The 25,878-nt window shown below is 36.5% G+C and overlaps 1 protein-coding gene across 1 annotated transcript; it reads left to right on the top strand.

The window, feature by feature from the left end:
* The first annotated feature begins 22,963 nt into the window (after window positions 1-22,963).
* Window positions 22,964-23,908, top strand: LOC128565489 (olfactory receptor 502). Its single transcript, XM_053561982.1, has one exon. The coding sequence runs from the start codon at window positions 22,964-22,966 to the stop codon at window positions 23,906-23,908; it is 945 nt and encodes a 314-aa protein (XP_053417957.1).
* The last annotated feature ends 1,970 nt before the right edge of the window (window positions 23,909-25,878 follow it).

Genomic DNA, 25,878 nt, shown 5'->3' with positions numbered 1-25,878 from the left:
GTCAGAAGTGATCAAACTTTCATTTTTCGCAGATGATATGATTGTATATCTGGAAAACACCAGGGATTCTACTACAAAAATATTAGAAGTGATCAAGGAATACAGCTGGGTCTCAGGTTACAAAATCAACATTCATAAATTGCTAGTCTTTATATATACCAACAATAGTCAAGCTGAAAAAAAAAGTTAAGGACTCTATTCCATTCACAGTAGTGCCAAAGAAGATGAAATATTTGGGAGTTTATGTAACAAAGGATGTGAATGATCTCTATAAAGATAAGTATGAAACTCTAAGAAAAGATATAGCTGAAAATGTTAACAAATGGAAAAACATACCATGCTCATGCCTGGGAAGAATCAACATTGTTAAAATGTCCATATTACCCAAAGCAATATACAATTTTAATGCAATCCCTATTAATGCTCCACTGTCATACTTTAAAGATCTTGAAAAAATAATAATTAGTTTTATATGGAATCAGAAAAACCCTTGAATAGCCAAGACATTACTCAGAAATAAAAACAAAGCAGAAGGAATCACATTACCAGACCTCAGACTATACTATAAATTGATAGTGAGCAAAACAGCATGGTACTGGCACAAAAACAGAGAAGCAGATATCTGGAACAGAATAGAGAACCAAGAGATGAATCCAGCTAATTACCGTTATTTGGTCTTTGACAACCCAACTAAAAAATTCAGTGGGGAAAAGATTCCCTATTTAACAAATGGTGCTGGGTGAACTGGCTGGCAACCTGTAGAAGACTGAAACTGGACCCACACCTTTCACCATTAACTCTCATAGACTCTCACTGGATTAAAGATTTAAACTTAAGACATGAAACTATAAAAATACTAGAAGAAAGTGCAGGGAAAACCCTTTAAGAAATCGTTCTCTGTGAGTATTTTATGAGGAGGACCCCACAAGCAATTGAAGCAGCTTCAAAAATACACTACTGGGACACGATCAAACTAAAAAGCTTCTGCACAGCCAAGGACACAGTAAGTAAAGAAAGCAAATAGCCCTCAGAACGGGAGAAGATATTTGCAGGTTATGTCTTCGACAAAGGTTTAATAACCAGAATGCACAGAGAACTCAAATGTATAAGCACGAAAAGAACAAGTGATCCCATCTCAGGGTGGGCAAAGGACTTGAAGTGAAACTTCTCTAAAGAAGAAGGATGCAAGATCTACAGATACATGAAAAAAAGCCCATCATCCTTAATCATCAGAGAAATGCAAATCAAAACTACTTTGAGATATCATGTAACTCCAGAAATATTAGCCCATATCACGAAATCCCAAGACCAGAGATGTTGGCGTGGATGTGGAGAAAAGGGAACACTTCTACACTACTGGTGGGAAGGCAAATTAATACATTCCTTTTGGAAAGATGTTTGGAGAACACTTAGAGATCTAAAAATAGATCTGCCATTCAATCCTATAATTCCTCTACTAGGCATATACCCAGAAGACCAAAAATCACATCATAACAAAGATATTTGTACCAGAATGTGTATTGCAGCCCAATTCATAATTGCAAAGTCATGGAAAAAGCCCATGTGCCCATCGCTCCATGAATGGATTAATAAATTGTGGTATATGTACACCATGGAATATTATGCAGCCTTAAATAAAGATGGAGACTTTACCTCTTTCATGTTTACAAGGATGGAGCAGGAACATATTCTTCTTAGTAAAGTATCTCAAGAATGAAAGAAAAAGTATCCAATGGAATCAGCCCTACTATGAAACTAATTTATGGCTTTCACATGAAAGCTATAACCCAGTTATAACCTAAGAATAAGGGGAAGAGGGAAAGGGAGGGGAGGGAGGGAAGAGGGGGCTAGAGGGAGAGAGATTAGTGGGATTACATCTGCAGAGCATCTTACAAGTGTATATGTGAAACTTTGTAAATGTAGAATGTAAATTTCTTAACACAATAACTAAGAAAATGCCAGGAAGTATATGTTAACCAGTGTAATGAAAATGTGTCAAACGTTCTATAAAACCAGTGTATGGTGCCCCATGATTGCATTAATATACACAGCTATGATTTAATAATAAAAAAATAAATAAATTTGATGACCACCCTCTTCTAGCTTGAAAGGTTTCAGCAGAGCAATCTGTAGTCCTTGTAATATTTTTCCTCTTGTATGGTATGATTTTCTTACATCTGGATTTTTTCTTTCACATTAAATTTGGTGAAGTTAATTATAATTTGCCTAGCATATATCTTATTCGGGTTGAGTCATGCTGGGGTTCTGAAACTGCCTGTTATCTGAATTTCAGAATTTCTTGGCATGTCTGGAAAGTTATTCTTTATTATCTCATGAAGAAGATCATCTGTGCCTTTCAAAGCCACCTCGTCACCAGCAGGAATGCCTATAAGGTGAATATAAGTTTTCTTTGACTTATCCCAGAGCTCTCTGAGAGAATGATCTATTTTTGCTCTCCACTTTTGTTCCTCTTTTAGTGTTTGGGAGCATTCAAAAGCTTTGTCTTCAATGTGAGAAACCCTTTGTTCTGCCTGCTTCATTCTGTTACTGAGGGATTCTACTGTATTTCTCAGATCTTTTAAGGCTGCAAGTTCCTCAATGTGTTAAAATCTTTGATGACTTTGTCTTTGAATTCATTGAGTTCTTGAGATAACTTTTGCAATGCTCATTAAATTTCTATTTCCAACTTTACCTCCATTCCATTAATCTGATTTGCAATCCAAATTCTGAATTAAATTTTTGACTTCTCAGCCATTGGTTTATGAATGGGATCTTCAGTTATGTCTGCCATATCATACCTTGGGGGAATTGATCTACTCTGGTTATTCGTGTTACCAGAATGTTTCCACTGATTCGTCCCTATGATTATTTTACACCATTTGGCTAGATGAGTAGATAAGGCGAAGTTCAGTTGGGGGCTCCCGGAGTAGGGATTAACCAGCCCTTTGCCCAAGAGCTGGAACTTGTGTCTGTACCTTTTCCCCTAGAGCTTTGCCAAGGACCCATACAGTGCTACAGTCTGAGACACTGGTGGCCTGCTTGGTGTGTTGGGACTAAGTGGCTCTGTCTTCTTTTCAGCTGGTCTCTGTCCTACACTAGTGAATCAGTAACTCTGGGTTGAAGTCTCAGCTGTGGAGAAATTCTAGCAATTAAGTCACCCTACCCCCCATGGGCAACAACTGTAAAAGGAAAATTAAACCTTCCCACAACCACACACCAGGGTAACACTTTGGATAGTTCTTAGATGATTGGCCCAGTTCAAGCAGTCCAAATCAATTGTCCCAGTTCAAGAGGTCCAAATCAATGGTCCGAGTCATCACCAGTCTCAGATGGGAGAGTTCAATAGGTCTCCGGCAACTAGATAGCAGGGGTCTGCTGGCAGCTCAAGTATGACTCCCTCTAGTGCTCCATGAGGTCAGAAGGACCCACCCAGCAAATAAATTAGTTTGTGAAGGTTGATGCCTCTTTCCCCACCTTGTACCCTCTGCCACACTTCATCACTGGTAACCCTGTAGGGCTGTGACTCAGTTCCCTACACTGAGTAGATGCTCCAGGGGTTTGAACCTGTCTGAGCCATGGGGAGATCTATATCTCTTGGCTAGGCTGCCAGTCTGTGCCACTATCCAGCAGGGGGAGCTGAGGCCTGACAACCTCAGGTGCATAGTGGAGGCTGGATAGTTCACTCAGTTCCAGCCCCTCTGTGTTCTTAAACCTTTTCTCTTGGTCCACTGATATTGCTGACACTTATATTTTCACAGAATTTGTTTCTGTCCTGGCTATATTCTCCTGGAGACCAGATCTTTTTGAGTTGACAGAAACTGCTACTCAGCCCTAGTCTCTGCCACTGCCCAGAGCTGGAATATCTATCTCGGCTGCTGTCTGTGTTGGGGCTGGCATGGGTCTCGGCTGCTGTCTGTGTTGGGGCTGGCATGGTTAGAGCTCACACTCAGCTTTCATTTCCAGCCTCTGCCCACCTGCTTTTGTCTCAGCTATGATTCCCTGAGGACCGGGTCCTTCTTAGATTCACTAAAGCAATCCTTCTAACACAGCTGTACCCTGGGAGTATGCTATCTCTGTGAGTGCACTAGTCTCTGTCCCTGCCACACCCTGCCCAGGGAGTTACCAGGTCAGGCATATCCTTTACTCACAGAGCCTATGTTTCCACGCCAGATAGTGGCTTCCACCAGAAAATATGCCCAGCTTCCTATGGTTGCTCAGACTGACAGAGAGTGTCTCTCCAAAATATCCCCAGGGGTGTAAGCCCTATTGTTCCCACTGCTACTGCTGTCGCTGCTGCTCTGTGCTGTGGGGCACCACCTCTCCCTCTCCTGTATGGTTCCCTAAGTTCACCATCTTTTCCTTACTCCCATGCTATAGATCAGCAAAGACCAGCAGCTGATCCACATCTTTTGTCCACACCTCTCAAGAAAATGCCCAAGAATCTGGACTCCATTGGGGACAGGCTTCCAGACCTCAGGGTGAGAGTGGAGGGGAGTGCTGGGAGTTCTGAATTGCAGGTAGAGAACATATACAGTTTTATGCAGTTTTATGCCTGGCTGGAGAGTACCATGGCACATTTGTAAGTCCTCTCTAGGGAACAAGTTCTGGTTTTTAAAGGGTCTCTCCTGTTGGATAAAATAAGTGGATATCAGAACCCCACTCACTTGTTTCTATAGAGTATACTGGGAGCCATTCTTTTGGGGGAGGGGACTCCCATTCACTTGATGATGGATTTTATACCTATTGTTTGTTTCCTTGGGCTTGTAGCTCGCCTCAGCAGGGTTGATGTGTGTTCTTAAACCTTCTCTCTTGGTTCAGCTCCAAACCATCAGCTTACTTGCTAAACTTCTGTCCTTTAACTCTCCTTCTGGATGGGAGCCTCTGTGGAAAGCTGGCTCTAGTCGGCCATCTTGCCTCTGCCTCCCGATTGGCCTGTCCTTATTGACAATTCTCAGCTGCTTAATCACAGCATCCTCATTGTTTCATCCAGTGGGTTGAGGTAGACATCTGCTGTAATAGATTGATCAAGTTTCATTAAGCTGTAGTTGATAATGCCAATGCTGGACAATCAAACAGACCCCCATTAGCTTTTTTCTTTTGATGAGTATTTAGTTTTGAACTGTATTCTGCACTTCATCTTTGTCCAATCATTTGTGATGTATGCTTGTAATTGTCAAAAACAATTCATTTTACAGCACAGATAACACAGTGCAGAAATTGTTCACCTTTATGTTGTGACAACAAAGAATGGCAAATTTTAACTGATGCTCTATTAATTCATGTGGTTACCATTTAAACAGTCTCTTTACCAGTTTTTTTTTTCAGCGAGTCAGATATTGTTGAAATAGTAACAGCAAACCTTACTGCCAACTGCCAATTCACACATAACTTGAGGTGGATTCATTTCTACTGTGGCTTTTAGCTCATCATTATCCACCTTGGTCTCAGGTTGTGCATGTGGCTCATTTTCAAAGCTAAAATCACCACAATGGAGCTTCTCAGGCCATCAGTATACTCTGTGTTCATTAGCTAGCCACATTGTTTGCAAATATTTCGTTGATATTTCAAGCTGTCTGGTTCCATGGTGGAATTTATATTTGAAAATAACACAACTTTTTGACTTATGTATGGTTTCAAAAAATCATGAGTTTTGACTACAAAAAAAAATTAAAAGCTAATCACAAGCCAAAAAAATGCATTTGAAAGAATGAGAATTTACCTTCACAATAAAAAAAAGAAGTGTCAAAGTGAAATGTTAGAAATATCAACTGCCAGACTTAGTACTTAATGATATAGAACATTTCATACTTTATAACCTTAATATAAGAATAAAACATGGGGGAAAGCTCCATGACATATGTCTGGGCAATAATTTTTTAGATAAGACCTCAAAAGCAGAGATAATAAAAGTGAAAATTGATGCTTGGAATTATATCAAACTAAAGACCTTGAGGTAAAGTAAACAACAAACAAAGTGAGAAGACAACTTAAAGAATCAGAGAAAATATTTGCAAACCATACATCTGTTAAAACATTCATATACAAGTGTTCATACAAGTGGTGGACATGTGTAGTCCTAGCTATTCAGGAGGCTGAGGCAACAGGATCATGTATATGTTGAATAATAGTGGTGATAGTGGACAACCTTGTCTGGTTCTAGTTCTAAGTGGAATGCTTTCAATTTTACTTCATTCAGTACATTAGCTGTGGATTCATCATAGATGGCTTCAGTCAGCTTGAGAAATGTGCCACTTATGCCTATTTTCTCAAGTGATCTTGTTAGAAAAAGACATTTTATCTAATTTTTTTTTGCTTCTATTAAGAGGATCATATGATCTTTGTTTTTACTTCTATTATGGATTTTGTATGTTAAAACAGCCTTGAATCCTTGGGATGAGCCCTACATGATCATGATGTATAATATTTTTAATGTATAGGTGCAATCTATTAGCTAAGAGTTTGTTGAGTATTTTTCCCGTTGATATTCATTAGCAAAATTGGTCTGAAGTTCTCCTTTGTAGTTGGGTCCTTCCCTGGCCTTGGAACAAAGGTGATGTTTACTTCATAGAATAGGTTGGGAAAGGTTCCTTCCTTCTCAATGTTTTGGAATCAGTTCTGCAGTACAGGCATAAGCTCATCTTTGAAGGTTTTATAGAATTCTGGTGTGAAGCCATCTGGTCCTGGCCTTTTTTGTTGTTGTTGAAAGCTTTTTATTTTACCTTTGATTTTTGTGTATGATATTGGTCTGTTCAAGAGATCTATTCCTTCCTGGTTAAGTCTCAAGAGAGGGTGTGATTCCAGGTATTGGTCCATGCCTCCCACATTGTCAGATTTCTAAGGAAAGAGTTTTTTACATGTGTTCAATGATAACCACTTTTATCTCTGTGGTATCAGTTTTCATTTCCCCTTTTGATTATTGATTGAACTTGTTGAAGATTTTACTTTTATGTTTCTAGTTAAGATGTCCAATGGTTTCTTGATTTTATTTATCTTGTCAACCATTCCCATTTCTATGTACTTGCCTGAGACAAGTGCATAAAAGCATATTTCTATGTTTAGAAATAGAAACATATTTCTATCCACAAACTACGTGATTGTTCATAGATAGATGCTTTATTCTTAAACCTCCAAAGGGAAAACAACTTCTAAGCCCACTAAGAGGTGAATGAGTTGAAAAAAATAAAAATAAAAAAGGAATATCCCTGTAATGGAATACTACTCAGCAACAAAAAAGAAAAAAATTACTGAAGCACAGAATATGAACAAATCTCTAGAATTGAAGTCAAGTATAATGAATGATATGCTATGTGATTCTAAGTTATAAAACTTAGAAAAAAGTAATCTATATTTTGAGACAGACTAATGTACATGAGAAATCTCTAGAAGGTGATAAAGATATTTTTTCTATCTTATAAGTCACTGAAATAAATAACAAGTATTATGATTAGACACTTTTCCCAATATCTGATATTAGATAAATTTCCAGGAACAACTTCTCAATCATACTGAATTATTTTTACATCCAAGAAATGGGCCTTAAATAATTCCTACTCCTGTCTTACTTATGTTTTGTCCCTCTGCATTATCTTTTCCACATCTCCATTTTTTGCCTTCTCTGATCTTCACTTGAAGCTAGTAGAGGAAATGATTTAGGTTAATACAAACACCTTTTGCTGTTTGTCACAGTTTTAAAAGTCTCAAACAGTGCCTAGAATGTAAGAGGCACTCAGTACAATTATGAATGAATCAATGAGTGAATAGATATTATTAATGTTCTAGATTACTATTTTTAGGAATATGGTTAAAAGTTTCATGGAAAAGATGTAACTTACACATATTCCTTCAAAATTGGATAGTGGTGGTGGTAGTATCCTTCATTTTTAGCAGGAAATGATTCTATTGTTTCTATCACCCTTCCTTGAACTGACTTACGTTATATTTAGAAGAGTAGAGCATGAACAAAATAGTAAACATATAGACAAATGATTTAGAATAGAGCAACATAGAACTGCTGCAGCTTTCTCTGTCCTTGGCAGATCATCTCACAAACATCCATGGAAAATCAGTGATATGAACTCAGAATTCACTGTCCTCTGAATAGATGCGTTAAAAAAATTGTAATATTGAGTGGTGCCTGTGGCTCAAAGGAGTAGAGTACCAGCCCCATATGTCAGAAGTGGCGGGTTCAAACCCAGCTCCAGCCAAAAATTGAAAAAAAAGAAAATAATAATAATAATATCTAGTAATGAGCACCAATTAGCAGGAAGCAGAAATCTTAGCCACCAAAAAGACCAAGTGCAATATGTCTCATAATGTAAAATGCATTCTCTATTTCTATATGAGTGGCAATGTTGGCTAAGTGTTATATCTGGTCCCTAAGTGACAAGGAACAGTAGTAAGAGCTCATAATAGCCTGATGTTTATACTTCAATGCCTTTTAAAATCTGACTGTACATAATAATTACTGTGTCTTCATTAAAACTGCTTTATACGTTTTCTAGAATCACAGTGATAGCAATTCTTATGCAAGTGATTTAGTGAAGGTGTGATCTCTTGTGGATACTGCAGAAGGTTGCCCAGTAGGATTTTGGTAAAACTGGGTATTCCTTTTCAGCCAGGTCTTCTACAGCATAGTTGTCCTGTGTGAAAGCAACCACCTGGGATCATAGTGTGTGTTCACTTCCTTTCTTCTTTTGTTGCTCCAAACAGTAGCTTCTCATGATGCCCTATTGCTCCGCCCTATTATATGGGGGAAAGAGACCTGAGGGACAAATATTCAAAATAATTATAACATATTCAAAAATATTCAAATATTCAAAATAATTATAAAATAAATAGCATTGTACAGGAAGTGCAATGTGTCTGAAGGAACCATTTACTTCACAAGACATAGTTTGAACGAGTTGAATTTTAATAATTTCTACTGTTAATCAGAAGCATAAGAACACAGTTAACTGAAAAGTTTCTAAAGTATGTGATGATTTAAGAAAGTATTTTTTGGAGGCATTATATTGGGTGATAGAGAGTTCAAAACTAGTGGTAACTAAGAATATTTGCAAGAAATTAGCCCCCAGTGGACACAAAATTCTCATTCAAATATTTAGTATCCCCACTCTCCCACCAGCCATAAAACTGTATATATTCTCTACCTGCAATTCTGAACTCCCAGCACTCTCTTCTACTCTCACGCCAAGGTCTGGAAGCCTGTCCCCTATGGAGTCCAGATTTGGGGGCATTTTCTCAAGAGGTATGGACTGTGGGCTGTTGTGGTCTGTGCTGATTCTGTGGCACAGGTGTAAAGAGAGGACCAAGAGGGAGAGGGATAAGCAGAGCCCTGTGGCACAGAGCAGCAGTGGGAACAATATGGCTCACATCCCAGGGGATATTTTGGAGAGACACTCTCCATCTCTCTTGGCAACCACAGAAATCCAGGCCTTTATTCTGATGGCAGCCACAGGCAGAACAGATCTGGAATGGAAACGCAGGTCCCCTGAGACTTCAAGCCTGAGTTACTGCTTCACTAGGATTTCACAGAGACCAGCTAAAAACAATACACAGCCACTTATCCCCACCACACCAAGCAGGTCCCCAGTGTCTCAGGGGTAGCACTGTACAGGTACTTTGCAAAGCTCTAGGGGGAAAGGTACAGACACAAGTCCCAGCTTTTGGGCAAAGGGCTGGTTAATCCCTACTCCAGGAGCCCCCAACCCAACTTCACCTTATCTGTTCATTGAGCCAATGGTGTGAAATACTCATGAGGTGGAATCAATGGGAAAACTCTGGCAAAATAAATAATCAGAGTATACATGATGGACATACAAGAAGATCCCAGAAATCCAATTCAGAATTTGGATTTCAAATCACATTAATAGAATGGAGGTAAATTTGAAATTAGAAATTCAAGGAGCATTTCAAAAATTGTCACAAGAACTCAATGAATTCAAAGACAAAATCACCAAAGATTTTGACACATTGAGGCAAGAACTTGCAGCCCTCAAAGATCTGAGAATCCTTCAGTAGCAGAACAGAACAGGCAAAATAAAGGATTTCTGACATTGAAGACCAAGATTTTTGAATTCTCCCAAACACTCTAAGAGGAAGAAAAGTGGAGAGCAAAAATGGAACACTCTCTCAGAGAACTCTGGGATAATTCAAAGAAAACTAATATTCACTTTATAGGAATTCCTGAAAGTGATAAGGTGGCTTCAAAAGGCCCAGACGCTCTACTCCATGAGATAATCAAGGAGAACTTCTCAGACATGCCAAGAGATTCTGAAATTCAGATAGCAGCCTGTTTCAGAACCCCAGCAAGACTCAACCCGAATAAGGCATCTACCAGACACAATATAATTAACTTTGCCAAATTTAATGTGAAGGAGAAAATTCTGCAAGCAGCCAGATGCAAGGAAACAATAACCTACAAGGGGAAGAATATTAGAATGACTGCTGATCTCTCTGATGAAACCTTTCAAGCTACAAGAGGATGGTCATTGAATTTTACTATCCTAAAACAAAATAACTTTCGACCCAGGATCCTGTATCCAGCTAAACTGGGTTTCATTTATAATGGAGAAATTAAATACTTTAATGACATTCACATGTTGAAGAAATTTGCCATAACTAACCCAGCTCTCCAGGAAGAGCTGTTCTCAGACCTATGCTCCATAATGACCAGCTCAATCCTCAACCACCAAAATAAACTCACTGAGAAATTTTTGATCAAATTCCAAATTCCACAGTGGCAAAAGGATTAAAAATGTCTGCTGGACTTTCAAAAAACTCGATACCCAAAATTCTACCAGGCTTATCAATATTCTCAATTAATGTGAATGGCTTAAATTGTCCTCCAAAGAGGCACAGGTTGGCTGACTGGATACAAAAACTCAGGCCAGGTATCTGATACATACAAGAATATCATCTTACCTTAAAAGATAAATACAGACTCAGGGTGAAGGGATGGTCATCTATATTTCAGGTAAATGGAAATTAGAAAAAAGCAGGTTTGAAATTTTATTTGCAGATACAATAGGCTTAAAACCAACAAAAAGTAAAAAAATATAAGGATGGTCACTTCATATTTGTGAAGGGTAACACTTCATGATGAGATTTCAATTATTAACATTTGTACTCCTAACCAGAATGTGCCTCAATTTATTAGAGAGACTCTAACAAGCCTGAGGAACTTGATTTCCTCCAGTACCATTATAGTTGGAGATTTTAACACTCCTTTGGCAGTGTTGGATACATCTTCCAATAACTAACTCAGCAAAGAAATTTTAGACTTATACTTAACCATTCAACAATTAAATTTAACAGACATCTACAGAACATTTCATCCTAACAAACTTGAATACACATTCTTCTCATCAGCCCATGGAACATACTTCAAAACTGATCACATCTTAGGTCACAAGTCTAACCTCAGCAAATTTAAAAGAATAGAAATTATTCCTTGCATCTTCTTGAACCATCATGGAATAAGCATTGAACACAGTAACAACAGGAATCTGCATACTCACACAAAAACATGAAAACTAAATAACCTCATGCTGAAGAATAGCTGGGTCATAAACGAGATTAAAAAAGAAATTGCCAAATTTTTGGAACAAAATTAAAATGAAGACACAAATTACCAAAACTTCTGGGATACTGCAAAGGCAGTCCTAAGATGGAAATTTATAGCACTGCAAGCCTTCCTCAAGAGAATGAAAAGAGAGGAAATTAAAAACTTAATGGGATATCTCAAGCAACTGGAAAAGGAAGAACATTCCAACCTCAAACCCAGTAGAACAAAAGAAATAACCAAAATTGGAGAAGAATTAAATGAAACTGAAAACAAAAGGATTATACAAGAGATTAATAAATCAAAAAGTAGGTTTTTTGAACAGGTCAATAAAATAGATAAACCTTGGCTAACCTAACCAGGAAAAAAAGAGTAAAATCTCAAATTTCATCAATCAGAAATGGCAGAGACGAAATAACATCAGATTCCTTAGAATTTCAAAAATCTTTAATGAATATTAGAAAATATATTCTCAAAAATTGAAAATTTGAAGGAAATAGACCAATACTTGGAAGCATGCCACCTCTCTAGACCTAGCCAGAATGAAGTGGAAATGTTGAACAGGCCTATATCAAGTTTTGAAATAGCACCAACTGTACAAAATATTCCTAAAAAGAAAAGCCCAGGACCAGACGGCTTCACGTCAGAAATCTAGTAAACCTTTAAAGAAGAACTAATACCTATATTACTCAACCTTTTCCAAAATATACAAAAAGAAGGAATACTACCCAACACATTTTTTGAAGCAAACATCACCTTGATCCCCAAACCAGGGAAAGACCCAACAAGAAAAGAAAATTATAAATCAATATCACTAATGAATATTGATGCAAAATATTCAACAAGATCCTATCAAACAGAATCCAGCAACACATCAAATAAATTATACATCATGACCAACTGGGTTTTATCCTAGGGTCTCAAGCCTGGTTCAATATATGTAAATCTATAAATATAATTTATCACATAAACAAATTAAAAAATAAAGACCATATGATTCTCTCAATTGATGCAAAAAAATCTTTTGATAATATCTAGCATCCTTTCATGATCAGAACACTTAAGAAAACAGGCATATTAAGAGACATTTCTTAAACTGATAGAGGCTATCTATAGCAAACTCACAGCCAATATCATATTGAATGGAGTTAAATTGAAATCATTACCACTCATATCAGGAACCAGGTAACGTTGCCCATTGTCTCCATGCTTTTCAACCTTGTAATGGAAGTCTTAGACATCGCAATTAAGGAAGAAAAGGCAATCAAGGGTATCCATAAAGGATCAGAAGAGATCAAACTTTCACTCTTCACAGATGATATGATTGTATATCTGGAAAACACCAGGGATTCTACTAGAAAACTCTTAGAAGTGATCAAGAAATATAGCAGCATCTCAGGTTGCAAAATCAACACTCATAAATATGTAGTCTTTATATATACCAACAATAGTCAAGCTGAAAAAACAGTTAAGAACTCTATTCCATTCACAGTAGTGCCAAAGAAGATGAAATATTTGGGAATTTATCTAACAAAGGACGTGAAAGATCTCTATAAAGATAACTATGAAACTCTAAGAAAAGAAACAGTTGAAAATGTTAACAAATGAAAAATCATACCATGCTCATGGCTGGGAAGAATCAACATTGTTAAAATGTCTGTACTACTCAAAGCAATATACAATTTTAATGCAATCCCTATTAAAGCTCCACTGTCATACTTTAAAGATCTTGAAAAAATAATACTTCATTTTATATGGAATCAGAAAAAAAAAAACCTCGAATAGCCAAGACTTTACTCAGAAATAAAAATAAAGCAGGAGGAATTGTGCTACCAGACCTCAGATTATACTATAAATGGATAGTGATCAGAATGAAACTGGCACAAAAACAGAGAGGTAGATGTCTGGAACAGAATAGAGAACCAAGAGATGAACCAAGCTACTTACCTTTATTTGATACTCCATAAGCCAATTAAAAACATTCAGTGAGAAAAAGATTCCCTGTTTAACAAATTGTGCTGGGTGAACTGGCTGGTGACCTGCAGAAGACTGAAACTGGACCCACACCTTTCATCATTAACTAAGATAGACTCTCACTGGATTAAAGATTTAAACTTAAGACATGAAACTATAAAAATTCTAAAAGAAAGTGCAACGAAAACACGTGAAAAATTAGCCTGGGTGAATATTTTATGAGGAAGACCCTCCAGGCAATTGAAGCAACACTAAAAATATATTACTGGAATTGGATCAAACTAAAAAGCTTCTGCACAGCCAAAAGCACAGTAAAGAAAGCAAGCAGACATCTGCCAGAATGGGAGAAGATATTTATAGATTCTGTCTCTGACAAAGGTTTAATAACCAGAATCCACAGAGAACTCAAACGTATTAGCAAGAAAAAAAATAAGTAATCCCATCTCAGGGTGGGCAAGGGACTTGAAGAGAAACTTCTCTCAAGAAGACAGGTGCACGGCTTACAGACATATGAAAAAATGCTCATCATCCTTATCATCAGAGAAATGCAAATCAAAACCACTTTGAGATATCATCGAACCCAGTAAGATTAGCCCACATCACAAAATCCCAAAACTAGAGATGTTGGCGTGGATGTGGAGAAAAGAGAACACTCCTACACTGATGGTGGGAATGCAAACTAATACATTTCTTTTGGAAAGATGTTTGGAGAACACTTAGGGATCTAAAAATAGACCTGCCGTTCGATCCTTCAATTTCTCTACTAGGTATATATCCAGAAGACCAAAAATCACTTTATAGCAAAGATTTTTGTACCAGAATGTTTATTGCAGCCCATATAATTGCTAAGTCATGGAAGAAGCCCAAGTGCCCATTGATCCACGAATGGATTACTAAATTGTGGTATATGTACACCACGGAATATTATGCACCCTTAAAAAAGATGGAGACTTTACCTCTTTCATGTTTACATGGATGGAGCTGGAACATATTCTTCTTAGCAAAGTATCTCAAGAATGGAAGTATCCAATGTACTCAGCCCTATTATGAAACCAATTTATGGCTTTCATATGAAAGCTATAACCCAACTATAGTCAAAGAAGAAGGGGAAAGAGGAGAGGGAGGGGAGGGGAGAGGATGGGTGGAGGGATGGTAATTGATAGGACCACACCTATGATGCATTTTACAAGGGTACATATTAATTTTACTAAGTGTAGAATATAAATGTCTTAACACAATAACTAAGAAAATGAGGTGAAGGCTATTTCAACCAGTTTGATGAAAATATTTCAAATGGTATATAAAACCAGCACATTGTACCCCATGATTGCATTAATGCACATAGCTATGATTTAATAAAAAAAAAAAACTTTAGTATCCTTAACTTTAATTTCAAGAAATGAAGATTTCATTACTTTTTATAGGTGACTCCAAATTCAGAGGAGACATGTGAATATAAGCATTCAAAAAGAAAAGTTCTTTTCATGCTTATCCTTACATTATGAGATTTGTAAAATCACAGGAAGAGTAGCAAAAAGCCACACATGAGTTGTGAGGCTATAAATTCTTGCTACAGCTTAATTATCTTATGATTTTAAGAAACTGGAATATAATTCTCCTTCTTTAGAAGGTGGTAACTTTCAAGTTATTTTACCCTTTGCAATGGGCATCATTCTATTTATTCTAACAATCAAGTACTTGTGATTGCCTATAGCAGTGGTTCTTAACCTGTGGGTCGTGACCCACAGGAACTGTATTAAAGGGCCATGGCAATAGGAAGGTTGAGAACCACTGATCTATAGCTTGTTAGAAGGTATTGAAGAAAAAATGGGTACATAGAGCTAGAAATTAAGAATTTTGTCGGTTTCTGACTCTTGGTAGAGAGTGAACTCAGAAACTGAATGCAGAAGACTTTGAAAAACTGAAAACAGAGAATAGGATGGCACACTCCAGGCAAAATCTGGGCATAGGAAAAGAGTAACCTTTGGGAAAAACTAACAAAAGGGCTGACGTGATGTTACATGCATTGGTGTCTCCAGTGGTTGCCAGAGTTACTGGGAAGAATGGAAATAATGTCATATGGACATATCTCTGTCAATATTGTGTTTGACAAAATAAGACTTCGCTATTAATATACATTATATGAAAATAAAAATATCACAAAAGCCAAAGGCTTTCACCTGAAATCACTGAGAAAGACTGTACGAACTACGCATACCTTGGTATCCTGGAGATTTTCTCTCTTAGAGAGACCTGCCAAGAATCTGTGGTGTTTGTGTGTATGTAAAGCCACTGTTTGATTAAGCTCTTCTGGGTTCTCTGTTATGACCATTTACAGGTAAAGTGTTAGTTGATACAACACCAGAAAAAGGGCAATGTCTAGAATGTAAAAATGGTAGTTTCTTCTAGGCTCTACACAACCACTGCTGAAGCTCTAAAAAGGCTTTTTTTTAAGTGGGGTTGGGTTTTATTCTGTTTGTTTGTTTGTTTTGTGTTTGTTGTGAACATTCACAAACTGTAAAAAGGAAGCGTTTAGAAAGCAGGTCTTATTGCAGTTACATTGCTAGGTGACATGATCCTTAAAATCTATAGAGATCAGTTACTATCTTCAGTACATGTCTAAACAAAATAAATGCTAAACAAATCAGTGTATTGGGAAGGATTACTAAGTGGACTGAAGTATTAGTCATCAAAGGCTTCTGGAGAATATGGGATTTTTTTTTCCTTAGGCCATTGAACTAACTGTACTTAAAGACCTGTGTTCACTCAGCTTAGGCTGAAAGTTGAGGGATACCAAATATTGCTCACATCTCTGTTCTGTCTAGTATAGGAGTCAAGCTTGTAAGAGAGTCTCATTACAATAAAATGATATGTGAATCTAGAATATGACTAAAACAGCCTAGGAAGGTTTAGGGAGGCTTCCTAGAACAAATAACATTTTAACTGTATTTTTTGGAAAGCTATGTTTTTAGCACGGAGAGAAGGAAAGAAAGAGCATTGCAAGTGAGGAAAAGTAATGTGGGTAAATTAGAATAGACACAAAATGACATTACTTTATTTGGTAAATACTGTGATGTTTCTCAGGGAAATTTGACTGTAGGACATAAGGTACAGGTAAGACCTTGAATTCAAGCTGGGGCACTTGCATTTAGGAGTGCCTTAGAACCAACTTGGGCTTAGAGCCAAGCATGTAGTGCTTCAGACTCTCACTGCTTTGCTATAAATTTGCTATGCAGGTACTCTTAGTATCTGTATCAAATTTGACAAGCAATAGCTTCCTCATTGAAATCAATAACAAGACTTATCTCTCAGAGTAACTATGAGAATATACAAGAGTGTATAACTGAAGCAGGAAATAAAGATTAGTAGTTATTAGTATTAACTAGTTTGTAAGGAAGGGAATCCAAAGACATCTACAATGAAGAGACATAGCATTGTCATAGATTTGACTTTAAGCACATAGTCAACCATCAGAATGGGAAAAGATATTTGCACATTATGAACCGAACAAGAGCTTGATAACTAGGATCTACAGAGAACTCAAATTAAGGAACATAAAAAGAGCCAACAATCTCTTATATCAATGAGCAAGAGACATGAAGACAACCTTCTCTAAAGAAAGATGAATGGCTAACAAACATTTGAAAAAATGTACATTGTCGCTAATTGTCAAAGAAATGCAAATTAAAACCACCCTGAATTTCTGAGGAGTCTGTTGTTATTTTGTCTTTGTCGTTTTTGATTGATGAGATTAGAGATTTTACTCTTTTTTTCCTGATTAGGTTGGCCAAAGTTTTATCTATTTTATTGACCTTTTCAAAAAACCCAGCTTTTTGATTTATTGATTTTGGAAAGAGATATAGAGAACACTTTGAGATCTAAAAATAGATCTGCCATTCAATCCTGTAATTCCTCTACTGGGCATATACCCAGAAGAACAAAAATCACATCATAACAAAGATATTTGTACCAGAATGTTTATTGCAGCCCTATTCATAATTGCTAAGTCATGGAAAAAGCCCAAGTGCCCATCGATCCATGAATGGATTAATAAATTGTGGTGTATGTACACCATGGAATATTATGCAGCCTTAAAGAAAGATGGAGACTTTACCTCTTTCGTGTTTACATGGATGGAGCTAGAACATATTCTTCTTAGTAAAGTATCTCAAGAATGGAAGAAAAAATACCCAATGTACTCAGCCCTACTATGAAACTAATTTAGGGCTTTCACGTGAAAGCTATAACCCAGTTACAACTTAAGAATAGGGGTAAGGGGGAAAGGGAGGGGGATCGGTGGGATTACACCTGTGGTGCATCTTACAAGGGTATATGTGAAACTTGGTAAATGTGGAATGTAAGTGTCTTGGCACAGTAACTGAGAGAATGCCAGGAAGGCTATGTTAACCAGTGTGATGAAAGTGTGTTAAACGGTCTGTGAAGCTAGTGTATGATGCCCCATGATCATATCAATGTACACAGCTATGATTTACTAAAAAAAAAAAACCACCTGAGATATCACCTAATCCCAGTGAGAATGGCCCACATCACAAGGTCTCAAAGCTGCAGATACTGGAGTGGATGTGGAGAGAAGGGAACACTTTTACACTGCTGGTGGGATTGCAAATACAACCTTTTTTGAAGGAAGTATGGAAAATCCCCAAAGAACTCAAATTAGACCTCCCATTTGATCCTACAATCCTATTACTAGACATCTACCCAGAAGAAAAAAAAGTCCTTTTATCATAAGAACGTTTGCATGAGATTGTTTATTGCAGCTCAATTTACAATTGCCAAAATGTGGAAACAATCTAAATACCCACCAACTCAGGAATGAATTAACAAGTTGTGGTATATGTATACCATGGAATACTATTCAGCCATTAAACAGATGGATACTTTATATCTTTTGTATTAACCTGGATGGAGGTGGAACACATTATTCTTAGAAAAGCATCACAAGAATGAAGAAGCAAGAATCTAATGTACTCAATTATCATATCAAGGCAGTAGATGAGCTAATGCAAGGTAGAGAGAGAGTAGGGGAATGAGGGATCTGGAAGAGGGGAGGAGGTAGGGGGTGGGAGATCACAGTGTGTGGCGCACCTCTTGGGGGTCGGATACATTTACAAGAAGGACTTTACCTAACAACCGCAATCAGTGTAACCTAATTCTTTGTACCCTCAATGAATCCGAAACAATATATAAAAAAAAAAGAAGAATGTTAGTTGAATTTTCATAGATGCTCTTTATCAGGTTTGTGTTGTTGTCATAATTGTTGCTGTTACTCTCTTAGCCTTTTCTCCTCACTTATGGACTGTTTAAACTTTTAGAAAAGTTCTATCTGCCATTTTTCTACTGCCATTTTTGGCATACCTCTTTGCATTACATTCTTAGTGATTGCTCTCAGGATTACAACACATCTCTAAATTTTCAAAGTAGACAGAGAATTAACATTGCATTAAATGGGGGGGATGCAGGATAAAAAAATGCATTAAGTCATAAAATATAGAGACCCTAAGACCTTATATGTTTCTTTTATTCCTGCCATCTTTATGTTATACTTGTCATATATCTTACATCTCTATACATAAAGATCCAAAAAATAAATGTTACAATTTTTTCCCTGGTGGTTGCGTGAATTTTAAAGGAATTAAGAAAAACACAGTTTTATTGAGGTATAATTGGAAAATGAAAATTTTATGTTTATGGAGTAAAAATAGATATTTTGGTATATGCATAAATTGTGAAACCAGGTGAATTCACATAGCCATCATTCCACTTACCCATAATTTTTTGTGACCAGGTATTCTACTCTCCTAACAATTTTCAAGTGTGCATTGTATTATTGAGTATAGTTACTATGATGTTCAATAGATCTCCAGAAATACATAATATATTTTAATATAAATCCAGGTATTTACCATTTTTAATTTTCTTCATGCATTCCTACAAAAAGAAATTCCCATTCTCCCCTGGATATCTTAGTTTCCAGTTGTATGATCAAGGTCACTGGTGTAGCAACAGTGCCTTGATTCCCCTCAGGCAAGTAAGAAACCCATAGATTACCTTCCAGATTGTCCATCTCAAATATGGAGAAGAATGTATGTGAGCGCGGGCCTTACCTGCCTCCATATCTGGGATGTACTCAGATGCAGACTAATCAGGGTGCCAAGGGCTTCCTGATCTTAGGTTCCAGAGAAGGAGGGGGGCACTGAAGTGGACGGGGTGTTTAGTGGTTAGCACTGGAAGCAGAAAACTGACAATGTAGATTGGAATCACCCAGCAAAAGTTGCTTGAACTCTTCAATTTCAATTCTCCCATCTGAAAATGAGAATAATAAAATTATCTACCTCATAAAATTGTTGTGAGGATTAAATGTGTATAAACTGGTAAGCATAGTCCTTGGCATAAAGTGAGCTCTGAAGAAATATAGGCTCTAATTATGTTAGTGATAGTAAACCAACCCACTTCCTCAAGAAAGGGGCTTCATAGGTTGATGTAGGAGATTTTAAAATTATGACTAGCAAGATAAAAAAGGGTAAAATAGCCTTTGGATTGAAAATACCTGTATTCCATCATCATCCCCCTGTAGTGTGTGGCACTACTCCAGAGGTAGCACTTAGAGATATCAACAGGGACAGACTATTTCATACATGAAAATCATCCAAACCTTTTCATTTGCACTTGTTTTTACAACTTTCAAGGCATTTATTTTCTTATGTTTGTTTTGATAATTAACGTATATATCTTTAAATTTTTTTATTTAAAATTTAACTGTATCTCAAGCTACACCTCATATCTCAAGGTACATAATATATCTTTAAATATTAATACAAAATATTTATCAATAAAAAACATTGAATAAATAAAACTAAGGTTAGTGTTTTATACCTGAAATTTAATACTGAATATTTCTTAATCAAAAATATTTTAGTAATCTTTAGAGCCTGTATTTATTTATAAGACTTTATTATATTATATTTTCTAATAATTATTGAACAAAGGTTATAGAACTAGGCATGAACACCTATATCAAACAAAGGAATAAATTGACCACTTGAGAATTGACAGACTCTGGAAAAATTAGTTGTTTGGTGTGTGAATTGGACTGTTCATACAAATGATGATGCTCTATGATGTTTTTGAATTTGCTTTTAAATCTCTGGAGTCTTAAGAGATTTTTTTCCTCAAAGGAAAACAAAAATGAAAGATAGTTATATAACCACTATGACTTTGACTTGTTACTAAAAGATGAATGAGTTCTCATTCCAAGAGGTAAGATACTGGCGTTGGTTTATAAAGCTGATATATTAACTTCCATTTACCCTTTGACAACACTTTATATCTGTACTCACAAGCTAGAATGCAGAAACAAGATAAATGTAGTCTAGCAATCAGCTAGTGAGCAACTTCGGCTGGATTGCTCTGTTTCCACCATAAGTTTCATGTGAATGAATAGGCATAATTCCAGTTATCAAGATTTCTTGTTTATCTTCCCATAAGACATAAAATCGAGGCGGTGCCTGTGGCTCAAGGAGTAGGGCGCCAGTCCCATATGCTGGAGGTGGCGGATTCAAACCCAGCCCCGGCCAAAAAACACACACACACACACACAAAAAAAAAGACATAAAATCGAATAGTCACTGAATATTCAATCTGGGCACTCTGCCATAATATAATGCTAGTAAATTCACTAGCTTTGAGATGCTATGGGTACTTATGAATAATATAAAGTATTTTAAATAAAGAATTAAAAATATAAAAATGATGTAAATATTTGCACAAAGGCTTACTTTGTTTATGAACCCAAGGCTTTTGGCTAAAAAGCAATAACATGATAGACAAAGCTTAAGACATAAAATCAGAAAATCAAATAAGCGTCATTCTTGTCACTGGATAATCCTTCTTTGATTTTTATGCTATACTTCATTCATCTATATAGTGCATTGGTAATAATATTATTTTGTTCTACAATATCCCAATTAGAAAACATTTTCACGATAGGAACCTATTTGATTTATTCAAATAAATGGGTTTTGTTTGTTTGTTTGAGATAGTCTTACTTTGTCACCTTTTGTGGAGTGTCATGTGGTGTCATAGCTCACAGTAACTTCAAACTCTTGGTTTCCAGCAATCCTTTTGCCTCAGGCTCCCAAGGAGCTGGGACTGCATTTGCCTGCCACAACACCCCACTATTTTTAAAGATAGGGTCTTGAACCCCTGAACTCAAGTGATCCACCCACCTCAGCCTCCCAGAGTGCTAGGATTACAAACATGAGACACCAGTCCCGGCTCAAATAAATATATTTGAATTATGTGCTGAATATTAATTATGACTTTTACATAGTGATTACATTGACATTTCAAACTACTGGGAAAATAAAATAATAATATACTTAATTATAAATATTTTTTATTTTATTTATTTATTTGTTTATTAAATCATATCTGTGTACATTAATATGATCATGGGGCACCCCCACCAATCCCCCTCCCTCTGCCTACTTCCCCCCTCCCTCCCCTCCCTTTCCCCTTTCCCCCTTCCCCCTATTCTTAGGTTGTAACTGGGTTATAGCTTTCATGTTATGCAGCCTTAAATACTTTTTAAATACCCAATAAATTTTCAATAAGTGACCTCATTCTTAATCCTAATTTGAAATCCATTTCTGGTAATAGGATCAAAAACAAACTTTATTTCTTCTTCTTAAAAATGATTCTCTTAGACTACTATATATTTTGAAATATGTCACTAACCAAGTACAGCCTTTACATGTTAGAAGCCAGAGAGCATAAACGATAAACTATATCTACTCATTGCCAGACATATTGGACTTAATGGTATTATTTAACTTTATTATTGGGTAGTTATAAAGAAATGAGCAATCAGACTTCCTGGGTTCATATTCTGATTCCACCACCTGCTTTGTAACCACATAACCTCTTTTTGTGCATTGATAAAGTAATAATGAAACTAATATTATTTTATGAAAAATGAACCAGAATATATACAATTTTTTCTTAGTCCTGTGCTTAAAATTTAGAAAGCATGTAAAAAATGTTAGCTATTATTCAGTTCTTCATTTAAAAACTCTGTATATTATTCTTTTTTCCAATATGCTTGCCAATATTTTTTTGTTTTTGTATCCATCTGTAGTTTTTATTCTTCAAATTTAAAGCCACTTAAACTGCATTTTGGAAAGAAAGTGTAACAAGAAAAAGATACTATTTAAAGGAAGTTTATCTGGTGTTTGTGATAAAAAATAAATTTTCAAGACACAGAGTCATCATTCATATAAAAAGGTATTAGTACTTAAATATCCTTTAAGGATTTTCCATGTGTACTAAGGAAAATGAAGCCAACAAAATTATAACTACTATACTATTCTCATCATAGGTTCATTCTGGCAGCAGCCATACCATCTTATGGAGTCCCTGGTGGATGGGAACCACACTGCTGTCACAGGCTTCATTTTATTGGGCTTAACAAACGATCCCGTCCTCCGAGTCATCCTCTTTGTGATCATCCTATGCATCTACCTGGTGACCATATCTGGCAACCTCAGCACAATCATTCTAATCAGAATCTCCTCTCAGCTCCATCACCCTATGTATTTTTTTCTGAGCCACTTGGCTTTTGCTGACATAGGCTATTCATCTTCTGTCACCCCCAACATGCTTGTAAACTTCCTGGTGGAGAGAAATACAATCTCCTACCTAGGATGTGCCATTCAGCTTGGTTCAGCAGTTTTCTTCGGGACAGCTGAATGCTTCCTTCTGGCTGTCATGGCATATGATCGCTTTGTGGCAATCTGCAATCCTCTGCTTTATCCAACCAAAATGTCCATACAAATCTGTGTCCAGTTATTTGTTGTGGCTTATATAGGTGGTTTTCTTAATGCTTCCTCCTTTACCTTTTCCTTCTTTTCTTTATCCTTCTGTGGACTAAATCAAGTCAATCATTTTTTCTGTGATTTTGCTCCTTTAATTGAACTCTCCTGTTTTGATACCAGTTTCCCTGCAGCTGTTCCCTCATTTTCTGCTGGCTCTATCATCATGGTCACTGTGTCTGTCATAGCCATCTCTTACATCTACATCCTCACCACCATCCTGAAGATGCACTCCAGCGAGGGGCGCCACAAGGCTTTTTCCACCTGCACCTCACACCTCACGGCAGTCACTCTGTTCTATGGGACCATTACATTTATTTATGTGATGCCCAAGTCCAGCTACTCAACTGACCAGAACAAGGTGGTCTCTGTGTTCTACATGGTGGTGATTCCCATGTTAAACCCAATGATCTACAGTCTGAGAAACAAGGAGATTAAGGGGGCTCTGAAGAGAGAGCTTGGTAGAAAAATATTTTCTTAATGACACTTTTAATTTGTAGGAATTCCTACAATAATGTTCCATTAATATTAATAAAATAGTAAAAGGAAACTTCAGTCTGTGGTCAAAATATATCTGGTTATGCATCATTAATAGTGTGGAGTTTTTTAGTAATTATAAGGGATAGATTTTCAAATCAAACAGTATGTCAGTGGCGTTTAGTGAGTTATCCTTAATAAAATTAAATTTATAATTAGGAACATTGTTTCACATGAAAAGTACTTAATCTGCTTAAAATTCTTTCAATTTTTTTATATTTTTCTACAATTATTTTTCTACTATAGGTAAAGGTTATTATATCTCTAAATCCCTTAGACTGCCCATTTTGAAAATCAGCTTATCCTAGGGTAAGCCTGATAACTACCGTTATGGCTGAGTACATTCTGAATGAAAATGGTAAAGTGGAACCAAATAGTAAAATTGCTGGAGATTTACTGGGAGTGACCTTTGAGAAAGATAAAATTCTGGTCTGTATTCCTGGCCTCTGGTTCTGGCATAGTTACAGGAGTCCTAGAGGATAACAGGATGAGTTGTCTCTGACTATCCTGTGAATTTCTCTGCCAAGTCGAAATAATTGATTTATTTTGCTGGAATGAGCAGAATTCCAAAACTCCTCAGAGACTGAGTTTGAAACATACAGGCAATAATTTCCAGGGGTATAATCTATTGCAGGAGTGCCATTGAGACCATGGAGGAAAAACTTTTGCAGTGACTTGTTCATTGTCACACTTACACATCCTACTCAGAAAGTTCCAGAGGACTTGACTGTCTCTCCCCTAAAATTTTGACTAGCTCCTGGAGAGATTTATTCAACCTCCACATAGTGAGAAATAACACTTTTATTTCCCTTTCCTATCCTTTCCTTAGTGTTTCGGATACTAATTCTTAGCAATTGCTAATAGAACTGTAGGAATGAATAATTTAATTAATTTATTTGTTCTTTCATACGTTCAAAAATCACATTGAGTGACTCATATTTTAAGAACTGTCCTAGGCTATGGGGAATATAAGTGACAAACAGCCAGAGATTTCCAGCTTCATGGCATTTATAATCCAGCATCGGTTTCAGCCACTAAAACTAATACGTAAGTGATACAGACTGTTAGAAGGGGGTGAGGCTATGGAGAAAGAAAAAATAGAACAGTGCATGAAAGGTTGATATGCCAGGTGCAGACAGTGGTCACTGCAGGTCTTGCTGGGAATAAATGACTAAGTAACAGTTACAGGAGGGAAGACAGTTTATTCCAAATATGGTGACACCTGTAAACAATTGTGTGAGTTTAATCTTTTATTCACAAGTATATAATTTACATTTCTGTTCCAACAATAGTAGGGTTGGCCATGTTAATCAATCCCATGTTAATAACAATGAAAATAAATGATAAAGTGTGCAATGTATCTATAATATCACTTTAGAGTCTACAGATTAGGCAGGAATAGCCTCACCAGAATGTGTGAGAACCTAGCACTCAAAAGTGCTTTTGCTAAGGAGAATTTGACAAGTGAGAAGAAAATGTTCCCAATATGTGCTGTGGATTTAATGTTGTTTTGGGTTGAAAAGGGCACAAATGAAAGCCTGGAGCTTGATTAGATGAGAAGTCTGATTAATACCTCTTACATATTTCCATGGGATAAAGGGCAACCTTATGTAACCAAGCCTGGCAGAGATTAGGAGCCCTGGAAAGATAGAGATCTCAAGCCTTATCTCATCTTATCTTTATGATGGTTAAGGACAGGTGCTATCACAGGGGAAAGCCTCAATTATTGCTACCAATAATTGTTCAAATACAATAACATGCATACAGTGAAAAATAATGACTGTCACAAAGGAATAAGATACCAAACATGGGAGAAAGTTGAAATAGCAAAAAATGGAAAAAGAACCATTAAGAGAGAGGAATTAATAGACACAGATCTTAATATTAGTTTATTAATAACAATAATAATTTTTA

Source organism: Nycticebus coucang, chromosome 14 (genome assembly GCF_027406575.1).
Source record: "Nycticebus coucang isolate mNycCou1 chromosome 14, mNycCou1.pri, whole genome shotgun sequence".
Lineage (NCBI taxonomy): Eukaryota > Metazoa > Chordata > Mammalia > Primates > Lorisidae > Nycticebus > Nycticebus coucang.
Note: the sequence above shows the minus strand (reverse complement) of the source record. Positions and strands in the feature narration are given on the sequence as shown.

Excerpts from the sequence above, each read along its gene's own strand:
- LOC128565489 (XM_053561982.1), top strand. The coding sequence starts at position 22,964 with ATGGAGTCCCTGGTGGATGGGAACCACACTGCTGTCACAGGCTTCATT.